Below are 23,028 nucleotides of genomic sequence, written 5' to 3' on the forward strand. Positions count from 1 at the left end.
GCATCCAGTTTGCTGAGTAGAGTATTGGAAGCTATTTTGTAGATGACATCGCCGAAGTCGAGGATCGGTAGGATAGTCAGTTTTACTAGGGTAAGTTTTGCGGCGTGATTGAAGGAGGCTTTGTTTTGCGAAATAGAAAGCCGACTCTAGATTTGATTTTGGATTGGAGATGTTTGATATGAGTCTGGAAGGAGAGTTTACAGTCTAGCCAGACACCTAGGTACTTATAGATGTCCACATATTCTAGGTCGGAACCATCCAGAGTGGTGATGCTAGTCGGGCGTGCGGGTGCAGGCAGCGAACGATTGAAAAGCATGCATTTGGTTTTACTAGCATTTAAGAGCAGTTGGAGGCCACTGCGTTGTATGGCATTGAAGCTTGTTTGGAGGTTAGATAGCACAGTGTCCAAGGAAGGGACAGAAGTATACAGAATGGTGTCGTCTGCGTAGAGGTAGATCAGGGAATCTCCCACAGCAAGAGCAACATCATTAATATATACAGAGAAAAGAGTCGGCCCAAGAATTGAACCCTGTGGTACCCCCATAGAGACTGCCAGAGTACCGGACAACATGCCCTCCGATTTGACACACTGAACTCTGTCTGCAAAGTAGTTGGTGAACCAGGCAAGGCAGTCATTAGAAAAACCGAGGCTACTGAGTCTGCCAATAAGAATATGGTCATTGACAGAGTTGAAAGCCTTTGCAGCCGTCTTCATCGACCTGGCCAAGTACTGTCTTTTATCAATGGCGGTTATGATATCGTTTAGTACCTTGAGTGTGGCTGAGCGTGGCTGAGGTGCAGCCTGAGAGACACTGAATAATAACATCTGCAAAGTAAATAGTAACTTAGTATTATTGTTATTACTATTATTATTGTTGTTTATCATTCCAAATAGTAGTGGTATGGGTAGTAGGGTGATGGTAATAATAGCAGTTTAATGATGGTGGAGGTAGTAGTACTGGTAATGATGATGGTAGTTGTAGTACTGATGTAATGGTAGTAGTAGTGGTAATGATGATGGTAGTTGTAGTAATGATGTAATGATGGTAGTAGTAGTAGTTGTAGAAGAAGTAGTAATGATGATGGTAGTTGTAGTAATGATGGTAGTAGTAATAGTAGCAATGATGATGGTAGTTGTAGTTATGATGTAATGATGGTAGTAGTAGTACTAATGATGATGGTAGTTGTAGTACTGATGTAATGGTAGTATTAGTAGTAATGATGATGATGGTAGTTGTAGTACTGATGTAATGGTAGAAATAGTAGTGGTAATGATGATGGTAGTTGTAGTACTGATGTAATGATGGTAGTAGTAGTAGTAGTAGTAGTAGTAGTAGTAGTAGTAGTAGTAGTAGTAGTAATGATGATGGTAGTTGTAGAAATGATGTAATGATGGTAGTAGTAGTAGTAATGATGATGGTAGTTGTAGTAGTAATGATGATGGTAGTTGTAGTACTGATGTAATGGTAGCATTAGTAGTAGTGGTAATGATGATGGTAGTTGTAGTACTGATGTAATGGTAGCATTAGTAGTAGTGGTAATGATGATGGTAGTTGTAGTACTGATGTAATGGTAGTAGTAGTGGTAATGATGATGGTAGTTGCAGTACTGATGTAATGGTAGTAGTAGTGGTAATGATGATGGTAGTTGCAGTAATGATGTAATGATGGTAGTAGTAGTAGTAGTAGTAGTAATGATGATGGTAGTTGTAGTACTGATGTAATGATGGTAGTAGTAGTAGTAATGATGATGGTAGTAATGATGTAATGATGGTGGTGGTAGTAGTAGTAGTAGCAGTACTAGTAGTGATGATGATGGTAGTAGTAGTAATGATGATGGTAGTTGAAGTACTGATGTAATGGTCGTAGTAGTGGTAGTAGTAGTGGTAATGATGGTGGTAGTAGTAGTGGTAAGGATGGTAGTTGTAGTAATGATGTAATGATGGTAGTAGTAGTAATGATGATGGTAGTTGTAGTAATGATGTAATGATGGTAGTAGTAGTAGTAATGATTATGGTAGTTGTAGTAATGATGTAATGGTAGTAGTAGTGGTAGTAGTAGTGGTAATGATGGAAGTAGTGGTAGTAGTGGTGGTAAGGATGGTAGTTGTAGTAATGATGTAATGATGGTAGTAGTCGTAGTAATGAGGATGGTAGTTGCAGTACTGATGTAATGGTAGTAGTAGTGGTAGTAGTGGCGGTAATGATGGTAGTAGTGGTAGTAGTAGTAGTAAGGATGGTAGTTGTAGTAATGATGTAATGATAGTAGTAGTAGTAGTAGTAGTAATGATGATGGTAGTTGTAGTACTGATGTAATGATGGTTGTAGTAGTAATGATGATGGTAGTTGTAGTACTGATGTAATGATGGTAGTAGAAGTAATGATGATGGTAGTTGTAGTACTGATGTAATGATGGTAGTAGAAGTAGTAGTAGTAGAAATGATGATGGTAGTTGTTGCAATGATGGTGGTAGTAGTAGTAGTACTGATGTAATGATGGTGATGGTCGTAGTGGTAGTAATGATGGTAGTTGTCTTACTGATGTAATGATGGTAGTAGTAGTAGTAGTAGTAGTAGTAGTAGTAGTAGTAGTAGTAGTAGTAATGATGACAGTAGTAGTGGTGGTATTAGTAGTAGTAATGATGATGGTGGTAGTAGTAGTAGTAGTACTGATGATGGTTGGAGTAGTAGTAGTAGTAGTAGTAGTAGTAGTAGTACTGATGTAATGATGGTGGTAGTAGTAATGATGGTAGTTGTCTTACTGATGTAATGATGGTAGTAGTAGTAGTAGTAGTAGTAGTAGTAATGATGACAGTAGTAGTGGTGGTAGTGGTGGTAGTAGTAGTAATGATGATGGTAGTTGTAGTACTGATGTAATGGTGGTAGTAATGATGATGGTAGTTGTAGTACTGATGTAATGGTAGTAGTAATGATGATGGTAGTTGTAGTACTGATGTAATGGTAGTAGTAATGATGATGGTAGTTGTAGTACTGATGTAATGGTAGTAGTAATGATGATGGTAGTTGCCGTAATGATGGTAGTAGTAGTAGTAATGGTAATGATGATGGTAGTTCTTACTGATGTAATGATGGTGGTTGTAGTACTAGTAATGATGATGGTTGTAGTAGTAATGATGATGGTAGTTGTAGTACTGATGTAATGGTAGTAGTAATGATGATGGTAGTTGCCGTAATGATGGTAGTAGTAGTAGTAATGGTAATGATGATGGTAGTTCTTACTGATGTAATGATGATGGTAGTAGTAGTAGTAGTAGTAATGATGATGGTTGTAGTAGTAATGATGATGGTAGTTGTAGTACTGATGTAATGATGGTAGTAGTAGTAGTAGTAGTAATGATGATGGTAGTTGTAGTACTGATGTAATGGTAGTAGTAATGATGATGGTAGTTGTAGTACTGATGTAATGGTAGTAGTAATTATGACGGTAGTTGTAGTACTGATGTAATGGTAGTAGTAATGATGATGGTAGTTGTAGTACTGATGTAATGGTAGTAGTAATGATGATGGTAGTTGTAGTACTGATGTAATGGTAGTAGTAATTATGATGGTAGTTGTAGTACTGATGTAATGGTAGTAGTAATTATGATGGTAGTTGTAGTAATGATGTAATGGTAGTAGTAATGATGATGATGGTAGTTGTAGTACTGATGTAATGGTAGTAGTAATGATGATGGTAGTTGTAGTACTGATGTAATGGTAGTAGTAATGATGATGGTAGTTGCCGTAATGATGGTAGTAGTAGTAGTAATGATGATGGTAGTAGTAGTAGTAATGATGGTAGTAGTAGTGGTATTAGTAGTAGTAATGATGATGGTAGTAGTAGTAGTAATACTGATGATGGTGGTAGTAGTAGTAGTAGTAGTAGTAGTAGCAGTAGTAGTAGTAATGATGATGTCATAATGATGTAATGATGGTGGTAGTAGGAGTGGTAATGATGCAATGACGGTAGTAGTAGTAGTAATGATGGTAGTTGTAGTACTGATGTAATGGTAGTAGTAGTGGTAATGATGATGGTAGTTGTAGTACTGATGTAATGATGGTAGTAGTAGTAGTAGTAGTAGTAGTAGTAATGATGATGGTAGTTGTAGTACTGATGTAATGGTAGTAGTAATGATGATGGTAGTTGTAGTACTGATGTAATGGTAGTAGTAGTAATGGTAATGATGATGGTAGTTCTTACTGATGTAATGATTTGTAAGTCGCTCTGGATAAGAGCGTCTGCTAAATGACTTAAATGTAAATGTAAATGTAATGATGGTAGTAGTAGTAGTAATGATGATGGTAGTTGCCGTAATGATGGTAGTAGTAGTAGTAATGATGATGGTAGTAGTAGTAGTAATGATGATGGTAGTAGTAGTGGTATTAGTAGTAGTAATGATGATGGTAGTAGTAGTAGTAGTAGTAGTAATGATGATGGTAGTAGTAGTAGTAGTAGTAGTAGTAGTAGTAGTAATGATGGTAGTAGTAGTAGTAATGATGATGGTAGTAGTAGTAGTAGTAGTAATGATGATGGTAGTAGTAGCAGTAGTAGTAGTGATGGTAGTAGTAGTAGTAATGATGATGGTAGTAGTAGTAGTAGTAGTAATGATGATGGTAGTAGTAGTAGTAGTAGTAGTGATGGTAGTAGTAGTAGTAATGATGATGGTAGTAGTAGTAGTAGTAATGATGATGGTAGTAGTAGCAGTAGTAGTAATGATGATGGTATTTGTAGTACTGATGTAATACATCTCAACACAGCCAGCATGCTTCCTCCAATCAGTCTACATTAGAGGGAGCATCAAGGAGTTTGCTGGCAACAGCACCACTGCACCAAGCCCTGTCCCTTCTGCTCCTGCCACAAGTGTTCATCTGCCCAAATATATTTGTGCAGGCATGGATGTGCCTAAGGGCCAAAAGGGCACAGCATGGAGGCGTTGCTGTGTTTGCAAGATGAAGTCTCCCATCACATGCACCACATGCTCAGTGACCCTCTGCTTTACATCAGAAAGAGACTGCTATGGCATCTGGCATCAGCAGCAGAATATTGTCTAGAGTTATGGCAAAGTTGGTGGGGTTATATGGCAAAGTGGGTGGGGGCTAGGGTCAGTATGTTATATCTGGAGTACTTTTCCTGTCTTATCCGGTGTCTTGTGTGAATTTAAGTCTGCTCTCTCTTTCTCTCCTTCTTTCTCTCGGAGGACCTGAGCCCTTGGACCATGCTTCAGGACTACCTGCCATGATGACTCCTTGCTGTCCCCAGTCCACCCGGCCTTGCTGCTGTTCCAGTTTCAACTGTTCTGCAGTTTCAACTGTTCTGCCTGCGGCTATGGAACCCTAAACTGTTCATTTTTACTCTTGAGGTGCTGTCCTGTTGCACCCTCTACAACCACTGTGATCTCCACCCGGCACAGCCAGAAGAGGACTGGCCACCCCTCATAGCCTGGTTCCTCTCTAGGTTTCTTCTTAGGTTTTTTCCTTTCTAGGGAGTTTTTCGTAGCCACCGTGCTTCTACAGCTGCATTGCTTGCTATTTGGGGTTTTAGGCTGGGGCTATATAAATTGATTTGATCTGATAGAGGACTGAGGGTCTTCCAAATCATACCATCATATTGAAAGTGTGTAAATAGTTACCCATGTTATTTTGTAAATGTTTATATATATATATATATTTTTTGTTTATCAATAATTATTTTTTCCCCCTATTTTTTTGCATTTATTTCTCTCAATTTTTTTGGGGGGGGGGTGTTAGAATACCATTTTGGTATTTTGTATGTAGTTATTTGTTTCAAAATGCCTCCCCCTTTTTCCTTCAAACATAAATAATGGTCATTATGGCCAAACAGTTCAATTTTTGTTTCATCAGACCAGAGGACATTTCTGGCTTTTTTTAATGGTGGTTTTGACAGCTACGTGGTCCCATGGTGTTTATACTTGCGTACAATTGTTTGTAAAGATGAACGTGGTACCTTCAGGTACCTTCATTCACCTTCAGGCATTTGGAAATTTCTCCCAAGGATGAACCAGACTTGTGGAGGTCTACAATTGTTTGTCCCCATGATGTCAAGCCCTTGAAATAAATCCACAGGTTCACCTCCAATTGACTCAAATGATGTCAATTAGCCTATCAGAAGCTTCTAAAGCCATGACATAATCTTCTGGAATTTTCCAAGCTGTTTAAAGGCAGTCAGCTTTGTGTATGTAAACCTCTGACCCACCGGAATTGTGATAGTGAATTATAATTGAAATAATCTGTCTGTAAACAATTGTTGGAAAAATTACTTGTGTCATGCACAAAGTAGATGTCCTAACCGACTAGCCAAAAATATAGTTTGTTAACAAGAAATTGTGGAGTGGTTGAAAAAACAAGTTAATGACTACAACCTAAGTGTATACAAACTTCAGATTTCAACTGTATCTACTACTTCTACTTCAACTGTATCTACTTCGGACAGTCTTTTTCCATTTTCTTTTAAAGCAGTGGAACTGCTGCCAAAGTTAAACAAAGATTATATCTTCCTTAAAACCTGTTTCCAGTCACTGAATGTGGAGCGATGGAGAGAGTGAAAACACCCTATCTGGCTTCATGTGTCAGAGGCACAGCCTGTCTGCGAGCTTCATCTTCATCAGGTTTGAGATTCAGTGATAAACATACGCGAGGCTAGCTTGCGCACACTGTTCCTCTCCATCCAATCCATCACGCAGCCAAATGCTAACATGACACATCCCATCAATCCAAAGTTGGGGAGGACGAGTCGGCGCGTCTGAGAAATCGCCCATAATCAGCATACTGTGCTACTCTGTGCATCAAACTTCAGACTAAACTGGCGAGTCACTGCTAGACAGGCAAATTGGGGACATAGAGTGACATTTATAGGTGAGAGGCATGGCCCTTTCTGGTTCTTTCATATCTTATGGTTCATAAGAGCATTGGAGACATGACAATGCCAATGAACACTATGTGAAACATACACGTCTTGCTGTCAAAACACCTCAGCTCAATGCCTCAGCAGCCTGTTCCAAGGTTGTGACTTGGACTCCGTTAATGAATCCCTACTCCCTCCCTACCGCGTCTCCTCCTCTCCCTTCCTACCCCGACTCCCCCTCTCCCTTCCTACCGCGTCTCCTCCTCTCCCTTCCTACCCCGACTCCCCCTCTCCCTTCCTACCGCGTCTCCCCCTCTCCCTTCCTACCCCGACTCCCCCTCTCCCTTCCTACCGCGTCTCCCCTCTCCCTTCCTACCGCGTCTCCCCTCTCCCCTTCCTACCGCGTCTCCCCCTCTCCCTTCCTACCGCGTCTCCCCCTCTCCCTTCCTACCGCGTCTCCTCCTCTCCCTTCCTACCGCGGCTCCCCCTCTCCCTTCCATCCCAGGCTCCCCCTCTCCCTTCCATCCCAGGCTCCCCCTCTCCCTTCCATCCCAGGCTCCCCCTCTCCCTTCCTTCCCAGGCTCCCCCTCTCCCTTCCTTCCCAGGCTCCCCCTCTCCCTTCCATCCCAGGCTCCCCCTCTCCCTTCCTTCCCAGGCTCCCCCTCTCCCTTCCTTCCCAGGCTCCCCCTCTCCCTTCCTTCCCAGGCTCCCCCTCTCCCTTCCTTCCCAGGCTCCCCCTCTCCCTTCCTTCCCAGGCTCCCCCTCTCCCTTCCATCCCAGGCTCCCCCTCTCCCTTCCATCCCAGGCTCCCCCTCTCCCTTCCATCCCAGGCTCCCCCTCTCCCTTCCTTCCCAGGCTCCCCCTCTCCCTTCCTTCCCAGGCTCCCCCTCTCCCTTCCTTCCCAGGCTCCCCCTCTCCCTTCCTTCCCAGGCTCCCCCTCTCCCTTCCTTCCCAGGCTCCCCCTCTCCCTTTCATCCCAGGCTCCCCCTCTCCCTTCCTTCCCCGACTCCCCCTCTCCCTTCCTACCGCGTCTCCTCCTCTCCCTTCCTACCCCGACTCCCCCTCTCCCTTCCTACCGTCTCCCCCTCTCCCTTCCTACCGCGTCTCCCCCTCTCCCTTCCTACCGCGTCTCCTCCTCTCCCTTCCTACCGCGTCTCCTCCTCTCCCTTCCTACCGCGGCTCCCCCTCTCCCTTCCTTCCCAGGCTCCCCCTCTCCCTTCCTTCCCAGGCTCCCCCTCCCTTCCCAGGCTCCCCCTCTCCCTTCCATCCCAGGCTCCCCCTCCCCCTCCCTTCCCAGGCTCCCCCTCTCCCTTCCTTCCCAGACTCCCCCTTCCTTCCCCGACTCCCCCTCCCTTCCGACTCCCCCTCCCTTCCATCCCAGGCTCCCCCTCTCCCTTCCTTCCCAGGCTCCCCCTCTCCCTTCCTTCCCAGGCTCCCCCTCTCCCTTCCATCCCAGGCTCCCCCTCCCCCTCCCTTCCCAGGCTCCCCCTCTCCCTTCCTTCCCAGACTCCCCCTCCCTTCCGACTCCCCCTCCCTTCCGACTCCCCCTCTCCCTTCCATCCCAGGCTCCCCCTCTCCCTTCCTTCCCAGGCTCCCCCTCTCCCTTCCTTCCCAGGCTCCCCCTCTCCCTTCCTTCCCAGGCTCCCCCTCCCTTCCCAGGCTCCCCCTCTCCCTTCCTTCCCAGGCTCCCCCTCTCCCTTCCTTCCCAGGCTCCCCCTCCCTTCCCAGGCTCCCCCTCTCCCTTCCTTCCCAGGCTCCCCCTCCCTTCCCAGGCTCCCCCTCTCCCTTCCTTCCCAGACTCCCCCTCCCTTCCGACTCCCCCTCCCTTCCGACTCCCCCTCCCCCTTCCGACTCCCCCTCTCCCTTCCGACTCCCCCTCTCCCTTCCGACTCCCCTCTCCCTTCCGACTCCCCCTCTCCCTTCCGACTCCCCCTCTCCCTTCCGACTCCCCCTCTCCCTTCCCCGACTCCCCCTCTCCCTTCCCCGACTCCCCCTCTCCGACTCCCCCTCTCCCTTCCTACCCAGAATCCTTCTCTCCCTTCCTAGACCGAATTGCTAAACATTACAGATCCCACAGGGCATAACAGTTTACCAAATCATTCTGCTAAGTCATTAAGAACCCAGGAGGAGGAAAACTTATTTCTACTTAGGAGACTCATCTAGAAGATTTGTTTCCATACTTGTCTTAGTGAGAAAAACTTAAACTATGCAGTGTAATTTGTACTCCTTGTAGATTAGAAGATAGTTTTAAAGAACATTGAACCAGAAGGAGGTTTCTGGCACGGGAGGGAATGATATTTAGATATTTTTTTCCTCAGAAACACCATTAATAAATGCCCTAGGCCTCCAACCCACATTTATGGTGCTTCTCCCCATAGGAGTCCCAGTTCTCATACAAACCACAGCTGCTTCTATGCCATCTAGTGGCCAAGGTATTTAAAAAAACGACAGTGGGAAGTGACAGCGTCAGCTTCCATTGAGGGCAGCGTCAGCTTCCGTTTCCATTGAGGAGAGTGACAGCGTCAGCTTCCATTGAGGGGAGCGACAGCGTCAGCTTCCATTGAGGGGAGCGTCAGCTTCCGTTTCCATTGAGGGGAGCGACAGCGTCAGCTTCCATTGAGGGGAGCGACAACGTCAGCTTCCATTGAGGGGAGCGACAACGTCAGCTTCCATTGAGGGGAGTGACAGCGTCAGCTTCCATTGAGGGGAGTGACAGCATCAGCTTCCATTGAGGGGAGTGACAGCATCAGCTTCCATTGAGGGGAGTGACAGCGTCAGCTTCCATTGAGGGGAGTGACATCATTAGCTTCCATTGAGGGGAGTGACAGCATCAGCTTCCATTGAGCACATCTTCTCTTCTGTTTGATTCCCCCACGCAAATGTGTCAGCAGCCAGGTCATAAAAGGCTCAGGAAGAGAAGACAACTCACTGTAGGATTGTGATGCATGGCCCTGCTGATTGCATGCGCTTCATATTAGCATGCAAATGTGATTTGCGGGGTCTGGATACGACCGAGGCTCTGGGTCTGGGCAGAGAGAGCGAGGGAGCGTTTGGCCCAAAAAAAAGCACCACCGCCACTCAGGAGCTACTTTTCAAAAGAGCCCATTCGTCGTCCACTTAAATAAGATGAATTATCTCATAGAAAAATGTCTACGCTTGAAAATGCCTTTTCCCGGACTGAGAAAATGAAAGTCTCATTCTCTTCATCTCTCTCTCCATCTCATTCAGGAGGATAGAGTGATAAGTGCCATCTCTCATGAAGACAGAAGGGCATTTTCTGCTTGGCGAGAGAACAATATGAGCGTTCAGGGAGTCGTGTGTCTGTCTGAGTGTTTATCAAGTTAACGGAGTAGCAGGGATTTCTACCGGTGTGGCCTAATCCTTTAAGCACTTTAATAAACAACTAAATATATAGTCATTCCTCAGTGGGCATCGAGCCAAGCTTATAAGATCTTCTCCAAGTCTGTACTCTCCCACAGATTAAAGCCGTCTTTTTTAACTTTACCAGACAGATGGCTCATTAAAGATACAGTATTAATGGTCACCTACATAATAGAGACAGACGTTTTATTCCTGATCCCCTGATCATCAAACAAGGATATCCTTTCTTTGTGTTAATGGGACAAGACCCGGACAAACGCTGGCCCCAATCATAGGCTGGCCAGGTAGACAAATGGTGATCAAAAACTCCTGGCCCTACACAAAACATAACACTTAAACCCTAGGTTGGCCATGCTAAGAATCTAGAAGAAAAAGAACTGCACACCTATTAGGCGAGGTGCTGGCTACCGGAGTGGAACATTTGAAAATGAAAGGAGAGTCGCACACTCTAGGAGCTCAGATGCAAAAATGTAATGTCGAACGTTTCGACAGCCAACCTCATTTATATAGTGTCAAATGACACAGGTGTCTGTAATCATGGCCAAGTGTGGCCTAATATCATTGGTTAATTATCAAATATTAAAATGGCATACAAAGAACAGCATACAAACAACAAAATGTTTATTTTACCTTTATTTAACTAGGCAAGTCAGTTAAGAACAAATTCTTATTTTCAATGACGGCCAAGGAACAGTGGGTTAACTGCATGTTCAGGGGCAGAATGACAGAATTGTACCTTGTCAGCTTGGGGGTTTGAACTTGCAACCTTCCGGTTACTAGTCCAATGCTCTAACCACTAGGCTACCCTGCCGCCCCATTTAGCAATGCCCCAAATGGATAGCATACGATCATAAATTCCTTTTAGACTACACAAGCTTTAAAACAATTACAATGGCAAAGTCACAATAATCTTGTGACCTGTGTCATTTGACACTATATAAATGAGTCATCCCACAGTGTTTGATTATATCCTGATGAAGACAGCTTGGCTGTCGAAACGTTGGACATTACATTTTTGCATATGAGCTCCTAGAGTGTGCGGCTCTCCTTTATGGCCATGCTAAGAAGACACAAACCCTAGATAAGGTCACGGATGGCCTTGCTAAGAAGACACAAACCCTAGGTAAGGTCACGGTAGGCCTTGCTAAGCAGACACAGAAGGTAGCTCGCTAGCATCCTTACCGTGCAGAGGTCCTTGTACTGCATCTTCTGAAACTTGGTGTCGGCGTTGCCGGCACAGAGCTCCACGTATCCCAGAACCACCTGGAACACAGTGTTGTGGATGGCCTGGGTGAAGTGCATGTGGAGCTGGTCCATGGCCGTCTATAGAGAGAGGAGACACAGGGGCCCAAATTATTACGCGGGACGGATAGCGTCGTAAGACCTGTTTGAAGTGCAGTCGGAGATGTCATTGGCCGTCTATAAAGAAAGGAGACACAGCGAAACATTATTATGTTGGGCGGATAGCGTCATGACATGGCGATGTTACGGATGGTCTAGGTGTAGTGCATGTGGAGCTGGTCCATGGCCTAACAAAATTCAATCATTAACATTAAGAATAGATCCCTCTACAAAATTCAAACCACAGTGCAGTGACCACAAAACTACCACTAACAGGTTCCAATAATTGTCATAAACTGATAGCAATGCTATCATAAACAGCAACAATGCTGTTACGTTAGTAAGTGGGAATATGCATCTTTCAAATGATTTCTGATGGATATAAAGTGCGCCGCACGATATCAACAGTTGGGGAAAACATCTCTGATTACAGAAATTGCAGTTGATATGCAGCCATTGCCAATGGCCTACTTGAGCTACTAATAACAGGTCTTTCAAATGAAATGTCACATGCGCCAAAGTGTAGGTAGAGGTAGACCAGGTGTAGGTAGACTTTACAGTGAAATGCTTACTTACAAGCCCTTAACCAACAATGCAGTTAAGAAAATACCCCCCAAAAAATAAGAGATAAGAATAACAAATAATTAAAGAGCAGCAGTAAATAACAATAGCGAGGCAAAATACATGGGACACCAGTGTCGAGGTAATTGAGGTAATATGTACATGCTACCGCTTGCTGTGCGTTAGCAGAGAGAACAGATTTTGACAATTCGAGCAAGGGTTGCCTTCCAGTGAGACATCATAGATTGAAACAGAGAATGTTACCCAGAAACATGGCTCTCTCGAGATAAATTGTCGGGATTGGTTCAGCCACCGGGCTTCTCCATGCATCGCACCGACAGAGATAAACACCTCGCTGGGAAGAGGAAGGGCGGAGGTGTATGCTTCATGATTAACGACTTATGGTGTAATCATAACAACAGACAGTAACTCAAGGTCCCCCAACCTAGAATTCCTTACAATCAAATGCAGGCCATTTTACCTACCAAGAGAATTCTCGTTATAGTCACAGATGTGTACATTCCCCCTCAAGCAGACACCAAGACGACCACCAAGGAACGTCACTGGACTATATGCAAACTGGAAACAATATATCCTGAGGCTGCATTTACTGTAGCTGGGGATTTTAACAAAGCAAATTTGAGAACAAGGCTACCTAAATTCTATCAGCATATTGATTGCGCTATGCGCAATACCCTTGACCACTGCAACTCTAACTTCCGCGATGCATACAAAGCCCTCCCCGCCCTCCCTTCAGCAAATCCAACCACGACGCCATCTTGCTCCTTCCGTCTTATAGGCAGAAACTCAAACAGGATGTACCAGTGACGAGAACCATTCAACGCTGGTCCGACCAATCGGAAGCCACGCTTCAAGATTGTTTTGATCACGCAGACTTAATATGTTCCGGTCAGCCTCAGAACAACATCGACCTATAGCTGACTCGGTGAGTGCGTTTATAAAGAATTGCATTGGAGATGTTGTACCCACTGTGCCTATTAAAACCTACACTAACCAGAAACTGTGGATGGATGGCGGCATTCGTGCAAAAATGAAAGTGCGATCCAACAGATTTAGCCATGGAAAGAGGTCTGGGAATAAGACTGAATATAAATAGTGTCGTTATTCCCTTCGCAGGGCAATCAGACAAGCGAAATGCGAGTACCGGGACAAGGTGGGGCCACAATTCAACAGCTCAGACATGAGACATATGTGGCAGCGTCTACAGGAAATCACAGACTACAAAAAGAAAACCAGCCACATCACGCTTCCAGACAAACGAAAACACCTTTTTTGCCTGCTTTGAGGATAATACAGTGCCACCGTCGCAGCCCGCTAACAAGAACCACACCCCCCACACCCCCTCTCTAAGGCTAACGTGAGTAAATCATTTAAATGCGTTAACCCTCACAAGGCAGCTGGCCCAGATGGTATCACTCAGAGCATGCACAGACCAGCTGGATGGTGTGTTTACAGACATATTCAATCTCTCCCTATCCCAGTCTGCTGTCCCCACATGCTTCAAGATGGCTACCATTGTTACAGGAACAAAGGCAAAGATAACTGATAGAAATGACTACCGCTCCGTAGCACTCACGTCTGTCATCATGAAGTGCTTTGAGGGACTAGTCAAGGATCATATCACCTCCAACTTACCGGACACCCTAGACCCATTTTAGTTTGAATACCCCCATCAGGTCCACAAACAACTCAATCGCCATCACACTGCACAATCCCATTGGGACAAAAGGAATACCTATGTAAGAATGCTGTTCATTGACTACAGCTCAGCATTCAACAACATAGTGCCATCCAAGCTCATCATCAAGCTGGAGATCCTAGGTCTCAACCCCGCCCTGTGCAATTGGGTCCTGGACTTTGCGACGGGCCGCCCCCAGGTGGTGAAGGTAGGAAACAACATCACTTCGCTGACCCTCTGCACTGGGGACCCACAAGGGTGCATGCTCAGCCCCCTCCTGTACTCCCTGTTCACCCACGACTGCGTGGCCATGCACGCCGCCAACTCAATCATCAAGTTTGCAGACAACACTACAGTGGTAGGCCTGATTACCAACAACGACTAGACAGCCTACAGGGAGGAGGTGAGGGCATTCGGAGTGTGGTGTCAGGAAAACAAACTCTCACTCAACGTCAACAAAACAAAGGAGATTATCGTGGACTTCAGGAAACAGCAGAGGGAGCACCCCCTTATCCACATCGAAGGGACAGCAGTGGAGAAGGTGGAAGGTTTTAAATTCCTCTGCGTACACATCACAGACAAACTGAATTGGTCCACCCACACAGACAGTGTGGTGAAGGCGGCGCAACAGCGCCTCTTCAACCTCAGGAGGCTGACAAAAATGTGGCTTGTCACCCAAAACCTTGACAAACCTTTACAGATGCACAATCGAGAGCATCCTGTCGGGCTGTATCACAGCCTGGCACGGCAACTGCACAGCCCTCAACCCCAAGGCTCTCCAGAGGGTGGTGCGGTCTGCACAACACATCACCTGGGGCAAACTACCTGCCCTCCATGACACATACAGTCAGTCGATGTCACAGGAAGGCCAAAAAGATCATCAAGGACAACAACCAACCAAGCCACTGCCTGTTCACACCGCTACCATCCAGAAGGCGAAGTCAGCACAGGTGTGTCAAAGCTGGGACCAAGAGACTGAAAAACAGCTTCTATCTCAAGGCCAACAGACTGTTAAACAGCAGTTACTAACTCAGAGAGGCTGCTGCCTACATTGAGACCCAATCACTGGCCACTAATAAATGGATGACTAGTCACTTTATGCAATGCCACTCTAAATAATGCCACTTTAATAATGTTTACACATCCTACATTACTCATATTACACTGTATTATATACCATCTATTGCACCTTGCCTATGCCGCTCGGCCATCGCTCATCCATATACTTACATGTACATATTCTCATTCACCCCTTTACATTTGTTTGCATTAGGTAGTTGTTGGGGAATTGTTAGATTACTTGTTAGATATTACTACACAGTCGAACTAGAAGCACAAGCATTTCACTACACTCGCATTAACATCTACTAACCATGTGTACGTGACAAATCAAATTTGATAGGATTTGATTTGTAGTGCACTACTCTTGACCAGAGCCCTATACTTTAGACCAGGGCCTGAAGGTCAGCAATCTGCTGTGTACATGGATACAGTGAACATAGTGAGCGTAGTGTGTGTGTGTCACGCGCCCCAACAAAGAGCGAAAGGGCTCTGAGCCAGTCAACAATAGGTATTTGAGTTTGAGAGCATATGCACTACACTCACTACTCCCCTGCTGGCTTTTATCATTGTGGAGAACACAACCATTGTGATTGTGGATAGCCTACTCCAAAAAGCTCCTGATCTGCTGATGACGCAATCTCCGGAGCCAAGAGCCACTCTCGTCTCATGGCTGATGGTGTCAATCAAATAGATACGCTAATCATCACGTCAGCATGTTTTCGTTTCCTACACGAGTAGCTACGTCAATAGGAGAAATGTACAGGTCATGTTATGGGCATAAGAGTTATTTGCCTGTTTGTCTACCAGGTAAACGAATGACTTGTTACAAGACAAGCTCTATAGCTGTGTTAGAATACTCATTCGAACTATACTATTTGTGACGTAAATTGAGTATGTAGTACGCTTATTGGTCATAGTATGGATATAGTTAGTATGCCAAAAGTTCCCAGATGTCGTACTACATTCGTCAAACTACGAAGTATACAAGCAGTGGACAATATTTCTGTGCTTTTAAGGCCCATAATGCATATATTCCAAAAATGGGCGTGGCTTCATAACATTTTCCGATTTGAAGAAAATGGCGGAAAATATGCAGCCGGAGTCTGACGAACGTGGATACAAAATGTTAGTACAATTAATTGTACCAACTATGACAAATTTAAGAACATGTTGAGCAATGTAATAAAAAAAGTAATGACTTTTCAAATAAGGTATGTTACATGTTATGTTGGCTGACAATACAGCAGTTGCTTGTATGTACCGATATGTTAGCTAGCTACCTAACATTGACAGTATTGCCAGTATATTAACTAGCTATATTTTATCTAACTACCCAACGTTTAATGACTTGATCATTTATGTCATTCTTAGAATCGTTGTGCGTTCTCAGTGGACATTGTTAAGGAAGTTGTAAGATGTCTAAACTTGTCATTTGTTATGCTAACAAGCTAGCAAGAAGTTGCATAACAGCATCAACTTCCGGTACGCGCTAGTACACTCAACTGAAAGGACACCGTTCGTTTACAGTATACTAAAATTAACTAATAATGCATACTAACATACTGTATACCACATACTTGATGAGTAAGGGTATTCAAACAAAGCTTATGTCTTCTCTAACACCTATAATTTACCACGACACTAAAAGTGCACTGTGCTGAAAAGTTGAGACATTTGCATAACATTTTAGTAATTTAGCAGATGCTCTTACCAAGAGCGACTTACAGGAGCAATTGGGGTTAAGTGTCTTGCTCAAGAGCACATCAACAGATGTTTCACCTAGTCGGCTTGCGGATTTGAACCAGCGACCTTTAGGTTACTGGCCCAACACTCAACCACTAGGCTACCTGCCTAGACATAGATTTGTTCGACAAACCAGATACTTTGCCAGAGTTTCAGGCAGGAATACTCAGAGAGATCTGCAGTGCTTGTCTTCACTCACACAGACACACATCTCTGTGAGCCTCACCCTTAGTGAGTAAAAGTGATGAATTTCCCTGAAGGAAGTGGTGGAAGCTTTTCTGGTGATGTCTGGCTCATTTTCGTGGTGAAGTGGGGTGTGAGTGTGTGTGCAAGAGACTGACAGTTGATAACAGCTGACTCATCTCAGCCCTCACACACCATCCATCTCAGTACAGAGTTACACTGACACACACGTGTAAAAATACAGACACCCACTCTTTAATGAGAGTTCACACACACGAGGGCACGCACACAACACAGAAAAACAAGCATCCACAAAAAAACACAGATACACAAAGCTCGCCCTCTCTCTCTCTCTCTCACTCTCCAGCGACAGATGGACACGGAGGCCGACAGACATCATTTGACACCACAATACACTGCCATATCTCCAGGGTTGTTTTTTGGTGGCAGTTCTTACCCCTGACAGTCCCCTGAACAAAGCAATACAATCAATCTTTGTGATGGTGACAGCTTGTCGCAAACTGTCTACGCAATTGTGTGCTTCCGTCATCCCAAAATCAATCCCATGGAAAAGGGGGATGTTTCCCCATCTCGTGTGTGTGGTGGAAAAGCTTTACCAGTGACAGATCTGTGATTTGCAGGAAGTATTGGGGGGAGAAGACGGTGTAAAAAAACACAAGCCCGGTATGAATCATCACCTCTGATCAACACCATGGGGAGAGAGAAGGAGAGAGATGGAGGGAGAAACAGGGAGCACAACAGAGGGAAGGGGGAGGAAAGGGGGATACCAAAACGGGCGTCAACCCAGGAATGAATCATCTCACCACATCAGAGGGAGAGACGTTAAGGTCACACAGGTAGGTAGAGAGAAAGAGAGATCGAGAACAATACAGAAGGAAGAGGGAGAAAAGGATGACAAAAGGATCAGGGAGGAAGCCGACAGAGCAGAGATCTGTTGCTAGAGGTCTCTCACCTGGGTCTTTTCCAGGAGGGTGTACGCCAGCTGAACTCTGGTGTAGTGGGAGACATCAAAGTGCTTGCAGGTTTTAGACAAGGCCACATCCAGCTGCTCCTGTTTGGTGGGTAGAGGGGAATGAGGGGATGGAGGAGAGATACAGTCATGAATCAACTCCTTGGGCCAAGAGAATTAGCAACAGCTTCCATAATGGAGGGCTGAGGCTGCTGTCTTTAAAGTCTGAGTGCCAAATGGCACACTATTCAATATTTAGTGGACTACTATATAGGGCTCTGGCCAAAAGTAGTGCACTCCGTAGGGAATTGGGTTCCATTTGGGACACAGACTACATGTCAGTCAGAGAGAGCAAGGGAGAGCCAGGTTGCTGGAGGGGACGAGAGATACACACTCAGCCTCCCCAAGGTCAAAGGAGCGCCCTATTAACATTAAACAGAGCTGCTGCGTGAGAGAAATACAGTGGCAGTGGGCCTCCCGAGTGACGCAGCCTAAGGGACTGCGTCGCAGTGCTAGCTGTGCCACTAGAGATTCTGGGTTTGAGTCCAGGCTCTGTCGCAACCAGGAGACCCATGGAGCGGTACACAAATGGCCCAGCGTCGTCCGGGTTAGGGGACGGTTTGGCCAGCAGGGATGTCCTTGTCCTATTGCGCACTAGCGACTCCTGTGGCGGGCCCGGGCGCAGTGCACGCTGACACGGTCGCCAGGTGTACTGTGTTTCCAATGTTTCCTCCGACACATTGGTGCGGCTGATTTACGGATTAAGTGGGCATTGTGTCAAGAAGCAGTGCGGCTTGGTTGGGTTGTGTTTCAGCGGACACACGGCTCTTGACCTTCGCCTCTCCTGAGTCCGTATGGGAGTTGCAGCGATGAGACAATTGGATACCACGAAATTGGGGAGAGAGAAAAAAAAGAGTTGTTTTTCTTTTTTAAAAAGGGTGGCAGGGACGGTGTCGAATTAGACAACATTTTGTTTACAGCAGAAGATGGAGATACTGTAGTTCCGGCTAAGAATGGAAAGCAGAGAAATTGTGCTTCGAAGTTATCACACTATGGCAATTTTATTTGAGACAGCAAAGCACAGTACATTCTACAACTGTTATGAATTTTATATGAAAATACTGTAGATTTTATCATTTCTTTCCTACCAAATACTTCAATTATGAATGTGTATGCAAACGAACATACAAATTGCTTCATTCAGATTTCTGCATTGCATTTCCATAGACACCTGCACTTTTTGGTAGAGAAAGCAGGATTAAAGAGCATGATGAGAAAACGTGTTGCAGATTCACCGAAGCTAGCAGGAAGGGCTTCACGCCAGACTGGCTACCTCCCAATTACATCTCTCCAGCAACACCCGCCATCCACCATTCGACCACCAGAGCCACACAGCGGATCAGTTTTGAGACCAAGACACCGCTTTCTGTGGTGGTGGTGGTGGTGTCACACATTCACATGGCATCCAGGTAATGAACCTCCCTAAGCGTGGATGTGGGAATGGCTTTTTAAATATGTTAATATGTAGCAGGAAAAACAGAAAACTGCCAATGTCAAGATAAAACACTAAGTCTCTCGTTTAACTGTAGGCATTTAAACAATTACAGGGAAGGTGATGTTCATATTTAATATGTTCAGTATCAAACAACCTTTGAGATGTATGATAAATCGCAGTGTTCTTAACCAATAGAAATAGTTAGTAAACCTATGTGCGGCTACCGTGCACCGGAGACCATGGTTCAATCCCCGTCTCGAGCCATGCTCCTGTCTCCATATCTCTGTATCCCCATCTGGTTCTCAATGGGCTTAATGAAAGCGGAACACTAAAAGGTGGAGTGGATTTCCTCTCTTTTTAAAAGAAAAAGAAGAAACAAGGGAAAAAAGCTCCTCCGTACCTCTATTTGCTCCAGAGTGTCTTGTAGCTTGGAATTCAACTCACTGTGAATGAAAGGACATTGTTAGGTCAGTTCCCTGCTGATCACCTAGACACGAGACAAGGTTTCACTTGGCCTCCATCAGGGACCTCAAACTCTAAGGTATCCCTCATCCTGACCTGCAGAAACACGTCGTCAGCATAGTCTAACACACAGAGACAGGAAAAAAAGCCATTGTCCGTTTTGTACAAAGCAACATGGTATTTCACAAATGGCGTATCCTAACCCATTATCATTTCCCTAGTGAAAGGCAACACCTTGAACAACTGCGTGTGGCTGTACTCAAAGTGTTTAACTTTCTCAGTTTGATTTGCCATTTCTGATACAAAGAACATTTTGCTGAATGCTGGATCTAGTCTTTATAGGTTGCTGTCTTGCAGTTGTTTCAAAGTCTTAGTTGATTAGAGGACGGTGTTGGCAACATCAAAGAACAAACTGAATCTACTGCACACTGAGTGTACAAAACATTATGAACACCCGCTCTTTCTATGACAAAGACTGACCAGGTGAATCCAGGTGAAAGCTATGGTCACTTATTGATGTCACCTGTTAAATCCACTTCAATCAAATCAAATGTTAATTGTCACACGCGCCAAATACAACAAGTGCAGACTTTACAGTGAACTGCTTACTTACGAGCACTTTCCCAACCATGCAGTTAAAAGTATGAAAATTAACAAAAAGAAACAAATAAAATAGTAACACAATAAAACAGCAAGGCTATATACAGGCTATATACAAGGACTACTGGTAGGACTACGAGTACCGAGTCAGTGTACTGGGGTGATTGATTGAGGTATGTACAAGTACATTTGAAGTTTGAAGGTTGGAGTCATGAAAACTTGTTTTTCAACCACTCCACAAATTTCATGTTAACAAACTATAGTTTTGGAAAAAGAGGGAGGCTTGCAAGCCGGAGAACACCATCCCAACCGTGAAGCACGGGGGTGGCAGCATCATGTTGTGGGGGTGCTTTGATGCAAGTGGGACTGGTGCACTTCACAAAATAGATGGCATCACAAAGAGGGAAAATGATGTGGCTACATTGAAGCAACATCTCAAGACATCAGTCAGGAAGTTAAATCTTGGTCACAAATGGGTCTTCCAAATTCCAAATACTTCCAAAGTTGTGGCAAAATGGCTTAAGGACAACAAAGTCAAGGTATTGGACTGGCCATCACAAAGCCCTGACCTCAGTCCCATAGAAAATTTGTGGGCAGAACTGAAAAAGCGTGTGCAAGAAAGGAGGCCTGCAAACCTGACTCAGTTACACCAGCTCTGTCAGGAGGAATGGGCCAAAATACACCCAACTTACTGTGGGAAGATTGTGGAAGGCTACACGAAATGTTTGACCTAAGTTAAACCATTTAAAGGCAATGCTATCAAATACTAATTGAGTGTATGTAAACGTGTGACCCACTAGGAATGTGATGAAAGAAATAAAAGCTGAAATAAATCATTCTCTAATATTATTCTGACATTTAACATTGTTAAAATAAACTGGTGATCCTAACTGACCTAAGACAGGGAATTTTTACTTGGATTAAATGTCAGGAATTGTGAAAAACTGAGTTTAAATGTATTTTGCTAAGGTGTATGTAAACTTCTGACTTCAACTGTAGGTAGGTGGTGAAAAGCAGAAAGTCCGGGTAGCCATTTAATTAACTGTTCAGCGTCTTATGGCTTTGCTGTAGAAGCTGTTCAGGAGCCTTTTGGTCCCGGACTTGGCGCTCCGTGTGGATGAAGGGGAGGAGACGGGTTAAAGAAGGGTTTTCAAGCCTTGAAGACACAGATTGTGTATGTGTGCAAGACAAAATATTTAAGTGCCTTTGAACAGGGTACAGTCGAGACTGCAGCCTGGCAGAGACTTCAGCCACGGTAGTGTCAGAGACAGGGCAGGCAGAGACTTCAGCCACGGTAGTGTCAGAGACAGGGCAGGCAGAGACTTCAGCCACGGTAGTGTCAGAGACAGGGCAGGCAAAGACTTCAGCCACGGTAGTGTCAGAGACAGGGCAGGCAGAGACTTCAGCCACGGTAGTGTCCGAGACAGGGCAGGCAGAGACTTCAGCCACGGTAGTGTCCGAGACAGGGCAGGCAGAGACTTCAGCCACAGTAGTGTCAGAGACAGGGCAGGCAGAGACTTCAGCCACGGTAGTGTCCGAGACAGGGCAGGCAGAGACTTCAGCCACGGTAGTGTCCGAGACAGGGCAGGCAGAGACTTCAGCCACAGTAGTGTCAGAGACAGGGCAGGCAGAGACTTCAGCCACGGTAGTGTCCGAGACAGGGCAGGCAGAGACTTCAGCCACGGTAGTGTCAGAGACAGGGCAGGCAGAGACTTCAGCCACAGTAGTGTCCGAGACAGGGCAGGCAGAGACTTCAGCCACAGTAGTGTCCGAGACAGGGCAGGCAGAGACTTCAGCCACGGTAGTGTCCGAGACAGGGCAGGCAGAGACTTCAGCCACGGTAGTGTCAGAGACAGGGCAGGCAGAGACTTCAGCCACGGTAGTGTCCGAGACAGGGCAGGCAGAGACTTCAGCCACGGTAGTGTCAGAGACAGGGCAGGCAGAGACTTCAGCCACGGTAGTGTCCGAGACAGGGCAGGCAGAGACTTCAGCCACGGTAGTGTCAGAGACAGGGCAGGCAGAGACTTCAGCCACGGTAGTGTCAGAGACAGGGCAGACAGAGACTTCAGCCACAGTAGTGTCCGAGACAGGGCAGGCAGAGACTTCAGCCACGGTAGTGTCCGAGACAGGGCAGGCAGAGACTTCAGCCACGGTAGTGTCCGAGACAGGGCAGGCAGAGACTTCAGCCACGGTAGTGTCAGAGACAGGGCAGGCAGAGACTTCAGCCACAGTAGTGTCCGAGACAGGGCAGGCAAAGGCTTCAGCCACGGTAGTGTCAGAGACAGGGCAGGCAGAGACTTCAGCCACGGTAGTGTCCGAGACAGGGCAGGCAGAGACTTCAGCCACGGTAGTGTCAGAGACAGGGCAGGCAAAGGCTTCAGCCACGGTAGTGTCAGAGACAGGGCAGGCAGAGACTTCAGCCACAGTAGTGTCCGAGACAGGGCAGGCAGAGACTTCAGCCACAGTAGTGTCCGAGACAGGGCAGGCAGAGACTTCAGCCACGGTAGTGTCCGAGACAGGGCAGGCAGAGACTTCAGCCACGGTAGTGTCAGAGACAGGGCAGGCAGAGACTTCAGCCACAGTAGTGTCAGAGGCAGGGCAGGCAGAGACTTCAGCCACGGTAGTGTCAGAGACAGGGCAGACAGAGACTTCAGCCACGGTAGTGTCAGAGA

At 45.7% G+C, this 23,028-nt stretch overlaps 1 protein-coding gene across 2 annotated transcripts in view; it reads right to left on the reverse strand.

Moving 5' to 3' along the window:
- The window catches only part of vps50 (VPS50 EARP/GARPII complex subunit), a 231,718-nt gene that overhangs the window by 150,337 nt on the left and 58,353 nt on the right, over positions 1-23,028 (reverse strand). For both annotated transcript variants that reach the window (XM_064979831.1, XM_064979830.1), the window contains exons 10-12: positions 19,695-19,737; positions 17,803-17,901; positions 11,423-11,563 (exon numbers count right to left, since the gene is read on the reverse strand). In XM_064979831.1, coding sequence (XP_064835903.1) covers positions 11,423-11,563; positions 17,803-17,901; positions 19,695-19,737 — 283 coding nt within the window. The remainder of the gene's footprint in view (positions 1-11,422; positions 11,564-17,802; positions 17,902-19,694; positions 19,738-23,028) is intronic.

Source organism: Oncorhynchus masou, chromosome 12 (assembly GCF_036934945.1).
Source record: "Oncorhynchus masou masou isolate Uvic2021 chromosome 12, UVic_Omas_1.1, whole genome shotgun sequence".
NCBI lineage: Eukaryota > Metazoa > Chordata > Actinopteri > Salmoniformes > Salmonidae > Oncorhynchus > Oncorhynchus masou.